At 49.3% G+C, this 9,563-nt stretch overlaps 1 protein-coding gene across 1 annotated transcript in view; it reads left to right on the top strand.

Moving 5' to 3' along the window:
• Positions 1-520: 520 nt before the first annotated feature.
• The window catches only part of TMEM164 (transmembrane protein 164), an 86,645-nt gene continuing 77,602 nt past the window's right edge, over positions 521-9,563 (top strand). The window contains exon 1 of the mRNA XM_069747133.1: positions 521-1,140. Within this exon, the coding sequence (XP_069603234.1) occupies positions 604-1,140 (537 nt within the window). The 5' untranslated portion in view covers positions 521-603. The remainder of the gene's footprint in view (positions 1,141-9,563) is intronic.

Here is a 9,563-nt window from a genome sequence, read left to right as displayed (position 1 = left end):
CAAACATTGACATCGCTTCTGTGTTTTGGAAACGCTTCAGGTTTTGGCACACAACTACTGATGAAATGCGCATGTGTGAACAAAGCCTTAGGCTGAGGTAGTAGGGAATACGTGTGTAAGAACTGTACAGTACAAGGCTAGCGATCCTCAGCAACCCGTCAGCTATCAGCGCAGCCTATTACAAGCGGTTCTTTCCTCCGTTGCCATGGACACCGCCCACTCGTTGCGCAGCAGCTGTGAGGAAGCACGCGGTTCTTTCCTCTGTTGCCATGGACACCGCCCACTTGTTGCGCAGCAGCTGTGAGGAAGCACGCGGTTCTTTCCTCTGTTGCCATGGACACCGCTCACTTGTTGCGCACAGCTGTGAGCCTGTACCAGTACAATAACACCCAGCGGCTCCTGACTGACTGACACATCCGGGTCCGAGGCTGCAGTATACATGAATGGCATACGTCATAGTAGGCGGGGTTCCGAAGAAACGTCTTGGCCAATCGCAGAGCTCGCAGACCCAGGCAGCTCTGTAGGGTGACTAGCGGGAGGGTACAGTGTGAGGAACTGGCCGCATGGGGGCGCTCTGCACATGACGCACGGAGAACAACATCCATGTACACACGGACCGTGTATGAGCCCAGTCTGCTCGCACTGACAGCCCACACGTGCGCCCTCCTTCTGCCGCCATCTTCCTCCTCCCTCCCGGAGACTCCCCGGCCGTATCTCTCCTCCCTCCTTATATTGAGCGCTCGGGCCGGGCATTTGATGTTCCGTCAGGAAGGCGGCGGTGGTGTGCTGGGATTACTGAGCGGCAGCAGCATGTCCCGCTACACAGACTGGTTGTACGGCGGGGTGGACCCCAGCCTGGCAGGTAACGGGGGCCCGGAGTGTGCCGGCTTCCTGCCCGCCGGCCAGAGGCTGCTGGAGACCCTGGTGCTGCTGCTGCTGTCCGTGCTGGAGATCGGGCTGTCCCTGAGGAGGATCTCTGGGGGAGCGCTGCCGGCAGTCACGGATCGGCCGCACCGCCTGGGCCAGGACCTGCTGCTGGGGGCGCTCTGCCTCACCTTCGGGGTGGAGGTCGGCTTTAAATTTGCCACCAGGACTGTTATCTACCTGCTGAACCCCTGCCATGTGGTCACCATGCTACAGGTGAGTGTGTGCCCCGTCAGCTGTTGGGACTACAACCCCCAGCAGGCGTCAGGAGATTGTAGTAGCGCCCAGCATCTCCCCACATCAGGGGATGCTCAGTGACAGCTGCCATGACATCTCCTGGGTGTGGTGCTGCCAGCCATCACTGTGCCCTCTGGAGGATGGTGACCTGTAGGGGCCGGACCCCTCTGTGGCTGCAATGGTGGGCGCTGCTGGATGAGGCCACACTGTATATGGGCCCTTTGTAGTCCACTAGCTCCTCATAATGCCCCATCCCACCTGCCCTGGGGGTGGTAGTGGCCCCCTTACCTCATGGGTGCCAGTAATGGGGGTGTCACATCAGCGACCTATGCACGCTCCGATTGTCTCAGTGCGCTTGTGTCTTGTATAGGAAGACATTTACATTTACTGTGCCCACGACTGAGGTCCCGCATCATCATCTGTAAGGTGGTCAGCTGTCCCCCCACATACACGAAAAGGTTCACTTTAAGTGATGGTGGCTGAGATACGGGGGGTACAGGTCTCCTCGCCATGCTGACTGTCTCCGATCTTTTGTGCACTACACATTGTGGCTGGTTCATCCCAAAGTTGCATACAACAATGTCGGAGGCAGTATGTGAAGGGTATGGCCGCTGACTGAATATTGGGGGGTTCCTGTATCCGTGCTGCCAGTGTGATGAGGGACTGAGGGTCTTTTTAGGGTGGGGTACCTCATTCTGGCATGCTGCGGTAGGACAGACCCTTTCATTCTGCAGCTCCCATGACAATGCTATCCCTGTAATCTCTGGGAAATGTATTACATGGCATCCCTTGAATTTAGAATATGTCTGAAAACGCCCACGTGAAAAGTGCTGGACGGCCACGAACAATTCATGGCGGAGGACACTAAGCATTGTGCTGAGAATGACAGCGAATAGGTCACAGTACTGTAAGGAAACGCCGCTGCCGCCCCACTCAGACATAGGAGTCGGTGCTCCATTCAGTAAGATGAGGCGGCTCCTAGGGGGTCCGTGCTCCATTCAATAACACGTGGCGGCTCCTAGGGGGTCAGTGCTCCATTCAATAACACGTACCGGCTCCTAGGGGGTCAGTGCTCCATTCAATAACACGTACCGGCTCCTAGGGGGTCAGTGCTCCATTCAATAACACGTACCGGCTCCTAGGGGGTCAGTGCTCCATTCAATAACACGTGGCGGCTCCTAGGGGGTCAGTGCTCCATTCAATAACACGTGGCGGCTCCTAGGGGGTCAGTGCTCCATTCAATAACACGTACCGGCTCCTAGGGGGTCAGTGCTCTGTATATTAAGACGATGTGGCATCGGGGGTGGTCAGTGTTCCGTTTGGTAAGACGTGCTGGCTTCTAGGGGGTTGGTTCTCCCCAGGTAGTCTAGTCTAAGGACACATTGACGCCTGCAGCTCCCCTAGAATCACTCTTGCAAAGTTCCTACTTAGAGGTTTACTCAACAAGACAACTCCTCTTTGAAAGGAATCTGATCAGCCTGAAGCGATCCACTGCTGTCTCTGTGACAAGTTGGGACCGACCGTACACGCAGTGTATATATAGCTGGATTCTGTACAGATTTCTTGCTGAGCCCCACAGTTGTCAACAAATGTCGTGACCATTAGCAATGAACTTCTGATGCATCTGAAAGCGGCGACCACATCTCAGCCTTACAGTGTCTGTGCAGTGTGACTGCGCTATACGTGTGTGTGCGCTGTGCGTGACCGCTCTGTGTCTGTACTCGGTGTGACTGCACTGTACATGTATGCAGTGTGTAACTTAACTATGTGACTGCACTGTACGTGTGTGTGTGTGTTTGTGTGTGTGCGCATAGTGACTGCTCTGTATGTGTGTGTGCGGCACTGCGCTGTGCATGCTATGTTCTGTCAGGTTAGGAAATAGGCGGGTGCACTTGTGGACAGTGTACAAGGACATGATGTGAGAGGATGTTGTGCCATCATTATGCCATCTTGCTGATTACCTCAGTTGTGCCAGGAGCAGTATCCTAATGGAATGTTTTCATCAGTATATTTGCTAATTACGCAGAACCATGAATGGATCATCTTAGGACCCTACTGAACAGCAAGTTGTCAAACCTTTATAGCAGCCTTTTTAACCAGGCCAGAGTTCTTCTATAGCTCCCCCATCTACTATATAATTGTCCAAGCGTCACTTCCGTCTTTCTGTCACGGATATTCATTGGTCGCGGCCTCTGTCTGTCATGGAAATCCAAGTCACTGATTGGTCGCGGCAAAACAGCCACGACCAATCAGCGACCGGCACAGTCCGGCGGAAAAATGGCCACTCCTTCCTCCCCGCAGTCCAGTGCCCGCTTAGTATTCCCCTCCAGTCTGCCCTCACACAGGGTTAATACCAGCGTTAATGGACCACAGTGTAACGCACTCCATTAACGCAGCTATTAACCCTGTGTGACCAACTTTTTACTATTGATGATGCATATACGGCATCAATAGTAAAAAGATCTAATGTTACAAATAATAATAAAAAAAGGCTATTCTTACCCACCACCATCGCGTCCTCTCCTCGGCAGTGCAAGCGGCAGGTTCCGGGGCCAAGGATGGTATGTGAGAAGGACCTGCCATGACGTCACAGTCATGTGACCGCGACGCCATCACAGGTCCTTCGCTCATCCAACCCTGGGACCGGAAGCTGCCGCTTCACCACACACAGGCGACAGGACTACAAGGGCTCCCTCGGAAGGTGAGTATGTTTATTTTTTATTTTAACTTTTTTTTTTTTTTTTTACCTGTTACCTACTTGGCTGGGCAATTATACTACGTGGCTCTGTGCTGTATACTACGTGGGCTGGGCAATATACTATACTACATGGCTGGGCAATATACTACTTGGCTGGGCAATATACTACGTGGACATGCATTTCTAGAATGCCCGTTGCGTTAGAATCGGGCCACCATCTAGTACACAATATGTAGCCTTCAGCCAAATGATTGACTGCCTGGCTGCTATCCCGACTCCCCCGTACACATATACTGTAACTCGACTTTTCTGAGCATTCCTGTATTCTTTGAGTGGGCTGCCAGACTCCTCCGATGGCTGCTTATCTTCTCAGAGAACAAAAGGATTGGCCGTCAAAGATCCCACTTGTCAGATCGTTCTCGCCCCCAACATCATCTGTCAGGGAAGAGTTGGAGGCCCCCATACACATAAAGGTACCTTCACACATAACGATATTGTTAACGATATCGTTGCTATTTGTGACGTAGCAACGATATCGTTAATGAAATCGTTATGTGTGACAGCGACCAACGATCAGGCCCCTGCTGGGAGATCGTTGGTCGCTGAATAAAGTCCAGAACTTTATTTCGTCGCTGGACTCCTGCTGACATCGCTGGATCGGCGTGTGTGACACCGATCCAGCGATGTCTTCACTGGTAACCAGGGTAAACATCGGGTAACTAAGCGCAGTGCCGCGCTTAGTAACCCGATGTTTACCCTGGTTACCATGCTAAAAGTAAAAAAAAACAAACACTAGATACTTACCTACAGCCGTCTGTCCTCCAGCGCTGTGCTCTGCACTCCTCCTGTACTGTCTGTGAGCCGGAAAGCAGAGCGGTGACGTCACCGCTCTGCTTTCCGGCTCACAGCCAGTACAGGAGGAGTGCAGAGAAGCAGAGCGCAGCGCTGGAGGACAGACGGCTGTAGGTAAGTATCTAGTGTTTGTTTTTTTTTACTTTTAGCATGGTAACCAGGGTAAACATCGGGTTACTAAGCGCGGCCCTGCGCTTAGTTACCCGATGTTTACCCTGGTTACCGGCATCGTTGGTCGCTGGAGAGCGGTCTGTGTGACAGCTCTCCAGCGACCAAACAGCGACGCTGCAGCGATCCGGATCGTTGTCGGTATCGCTGCAGCGTCGCTTAATGTGAAGGGGCCTTTAGCCTGTTTGCAGAGATCTGCACGTTTGGCTGCCATTAAGGTACCTTCACACATAACGATATTGTTAACGATATCGTTGCTTTTTGTGACGTAGCAACGATATTGTTAATAAAATCGTTCTGTGTGACAGCGACCAACGATCAGGCCCCTGCTGGGAGATCGTTGGTCGCTGAATAAAGTCCAGAACTTTATTTCGTCGCTGGATCTCCCGTGGACATCGCTGGATCGGCGTGTGTGACACCGATCCAGCGATGTCTTCACTGGTAACCAGGGTAAACATCGGGTAACTAAGCGCAGGACCGCGCTTAGTAACCCGATGTTTACCCTGGTTACCATCCTAAAAGTAAAAAAAACAAACAGAACATGCTTACCTACAGCCGTCTGTCCTCCAGCGCTGTGCTCTGCTCTCCTCCTGTACTGTCTGTGAGCGTCGGTCAGCCGGAAAGCAGAGCGGTGACGTCACCGCTCTGCTTTCCGGCCGCTGTGCTCACACAGACAGTACAGGAGGAGAGCAGAGCACAGCGCTGGAGGACAGACGGCTGTAGGTAAGCATGTTCTGTTTGTTTTTTTTTACTTTTAGGATGGTAACCAGGGTAAACATCGGGTTACTAAGCGCGGCCCTGCGCTTAGTTACCCGATGTTTACCCTGGTTACCGGCATCGTTGGTCGCTGGAGAGCTGTCTGTGTGACAGCTCTCCAGCGACCAAACAGCGACGCTGCAGCGATCCGGATCGTTGTCGGTATCGCTGCAGCGTCGCTTAATGTGAAGGGGCCTTGCCATTACTCCAATGTGTATTGGCCTTTAGCTTATCTGATTGCTTTACTCACCGTAGCCTCATCCTGCTTATTATCAGCTCTCCAGTAGGTTTTTGCAGTATACATTGAATATCACCTTTATTATTAATTTACAAAGCCTGTAGATTTAGCAGATAGGAGAACAATGGCAGTCACAGACGGTTGGCAGCTCCAGGATTACGTGTCCTTACATGCTATTCAGTGAGCCGCGAGCTGCCCCTCTTGCTCTATGGCACATAATGCCGTGTGATGATGGCAGCGAACTCCCTGGTGGCTGAGTAACCTGGCGCAGTTCTCTATACTGTCAGCATTGCCAGGGTGTTGGCTTGTTTGAGTTAGCAGGAATCTAATGTTGGCGTGATATTGTGAGGGCGACTTAATTCTCCTAGGTAGAGAATATAGTGTCTGAAGGATCTGGAGGTTTCCCCTAATAATGGGTAACTTAACATGTTCCCATATTGTGCTTTTGGGACCTCATTGAGCACAACAATTACACCAAGTACTGAGTCCCACAGTTCCTCATTACGGAAGCTTTTGAAGTGCACCACATAATGGAAGGCTTTATACTACCTTCAATGATATACAATGGTGGAGAGAGGTGTGGGGCAAGAACATTGGATAGGTGCCAGATCGATGGGGCTTCAACTGCAAGAATTCAGATTTGATGCAAGAATTCAGGCGTAAAAGTTTAGAAAAGTTGCAAACTGTAGGCACAATTCGAAAGTTGTGCCCAAATTTTTGTGTTTTTTTTTTTTCCCACACCAGTTCTCCTAAATGGGCAGATCTGGTACGGGAGCGCAGCTTGTCTAATTCATGATGAGCTGTGGCATTCCCTACTCCAGAAATCTCACTCCAGTACTTTACTCGTGAGATTTCTGGTGTAGCACACAGAGGCACGCGCTGTTCGTCAGACACTCCAGATCTATGAAGAGGTGTGCACCACGACATGAATCGGGCATCTGACTCCAGCGCACCCCCTCATCTAGACTGGTCTGAACAACAGCGGTCTTGATGATTAAAGGGAACCTGTCACCCCGTTTTTTCAGTAGGAGATAAAAATACCGTTAAATAGGGCCTGAGCTGTGCTTTACAATAGGGTATTTTTTTGTCCCCTGATTCCCTACCTATGCTGCCGAAATACCTTACAAAAGTGTCCTTTTTTTTTCGCCTGTCAATCAGGCTGGTCAGGTCGGATGGGCGTGGTCACAGCGCTGTTTCTTCCCCCAGATCTTGCTTATGTTCCCGTTGGTGGCGTAGTGCTTCTCGCATGCACAAGTGCCGAATGCACTGCGCAGCTGTAGAAAAAGAGCGCGCTCGCCGCTATTCAGCGGTTTCTCGGTGGGCGCGGCCATCTTCCTGAGGCCGCGCGTGCGCAGATGGAGTCTCCTGCTTCCCGGGGCTTCAGGAAAATGGCCGCAGGATGCCGCGCGTGCGCAGATGGACATCGCAGCGGCCATTTTCCTGAAGTCGAGTTCAAACTCGGCTTTAGGAAAATGGCCGCCGCGATGTCCATCTGCGCACGCGCGGCATCCCGCGGCCATTTTCTTCATGGAGCATCTTCATGGAGCATCTTATGGGGCATAATCAATGTTTGTGCAGCTTTATATTGGGGCAAATGTCTACATGGAGCATCTTCTGGGGCCATAATCCGCATTTGTACAGCATTATATGGGGCAAATGTCTGTATGGAGCATCTTATGGGGCCATAATCCGCATTTGTGCATCATTATATGGCGCATATTTTAATATGGAGCATCTAATTGGGCCCAACAAACTGTATGGAGCACTATATGGGGCTCCTGATTCAATATGGATATTCAAAAACACTTAACCTACTGATGTCTCAATTAATTTGACTTTTATTGGTATCTGCTGCATTTTACACCCCAGGCTTATACTTGAGTCATTAAGTTTTCCCAGTTTTTTGTGGCAAAATTAGGGGTCTCTGCTTATGCTCGAGTATATACGGTAATTCTGGATGTATAGGAACAGTATGAAAAATAGTCGTGAAGGTGTACAAATTTGAACATTCAACTCCAGGGAAGATGTCAAGAGTAATTTCTGTAAAACATGATCAACTTGTATTTTCAGGTGCCGTATAACAAGCAAGATACAGTGCCTTGCGAAAATATTCGGCCCCCTGGAACTTTTCAACCTTTGCCCACATTTCATGCTTCAAACATAAATATACCAAATGTAATTTTTTGGTGAAGAATCAATAACAAGTGGAACACAATTTTGAAGTTGAACGATATTTATTGGTTATTTTAAATTTATGTGGAAATTCAAAAACTGGTAAGTGGGGCGTGCAATATTATTCGGCCCCTTTGCTTTCAGGGCAGCAAACTCTCTCCAGAAGTTCATTGTGGATCTCTGAATGATCCAATGTTGTCCTAAATGCCTGATGATGATAAATATAATCCCTGTGTGTAATCAAGTCTCTGTATAAATGCTCCTGCTCTGTGATCGTCTCAGGGTTCTGTTTGAAGCATCATGAAGACCAAGGAACACAACAGGCAGGTCCGTGATACTGTTGTGGAGAAGTTTAAAGCCGGATTTGGATACAAAATGATTTCCAAAACTTTAAACATCCGAAGGAGCACTGTGCAAGCGATCATATTGAAATGGAAGGAGTATCATTCGACTGCAAATCTACCAAGACCCGGCCGTCCCTCTAAACTTTCATCAAAAACAAGGAGACGACTGATCAGAGATGCAGCCAAGAGGCCCATGATCACTCTGGATGAACTGCAGAGATCTACAGCTGAGGTGGGACAGTCTGTCCATAGGACAACAATCAGTCGTACACTGCACAAATCTGGCCTTTATGGAAGAGTGGCAAGAAGAAAGCCATTTCTCAAAGATATCCTTAAAAAGTGTCATTTAAAGTTTGCAACAAGCCACCTGGGAGGCACACCAAACATGTGGAAGAAGGTGCTCTGGTCAGATGAAACCAAAATCGAACTTTTTGTCAACAATGCCAAATGATATGTTTGGCATAATGGCAACACAGCTCATCACCCTGAACACACCATCCCCACTGTCAAACATGATGGTGGCAGCATCATGATTTGGGCCTGCTTTTCTTCAGCAGGGACAGGAAAGATGGTTAAAATTGATGGGAAGATGGATGGAGCCAAATACAGAACCATTCTTGAAGAAAACCTGTTGTCTGCAAAAGACCTGAGACTGGGACGGAGATTTGTCTTGCAACAAGACAATGATCCCAAACATAAAGCAAAATCTACATTGGAATGGTTCACAAATAAATGTATCCATGTGTTAGAATGGACAAGTCAAAGTCTAGACCTCAATCCAATAGAGAATCTGTGGAAATAGCTGAAAACTTCTGTTCACAAGCGATCTCCATCAAACCTCGCTAAGCTCGAGCTGTATGCCAAGGAAGAATGGGCAAGAATTTCAATCTCTCGATGGACAAAACTGATAGACATACCCCAAGCGGCTGGCAGCTGTAATCGCAGCAAAAGGTGGCGCAACAAAGTATAAGGTAAAGGGGCCGAATAATATTGCACGCCCCAATTTTCAGTTTTTGAATTTCCACAAAAATTTTAAATAACCAATAAATTTCGTTCAACTTCACAACTGTGTTCCACTTGTTTCTTCACCAAAAAGTTACATTGGGTATCTTTGTTTTGAAGCATGATATGTGGGAAAAGGTTGAAAAGTTCCAGGGAGCCGAACACTTTTGCA

The sequence above is a fragment of the Ranitomeya imitator genome, chromosome 2 (assembly GCF_032444005.1).
Source record: "Ranitomeya imitator isolate aRanImi1 chromosome 2, aRanImi1.pri, whole genome shotgun sequence".
In the NCBI taxonomy this organism is placed as follows: Eukaryota; Metazoa; Chordata; class Amphibia; order Anura; family Dendrobatidae; genus Ranitomeya; species Ranitomeya imitator.
Note: the sequence above shows the minus strand (reverse complement) of the source record. Positions and strands in the feature narration are given on the sequence as shown.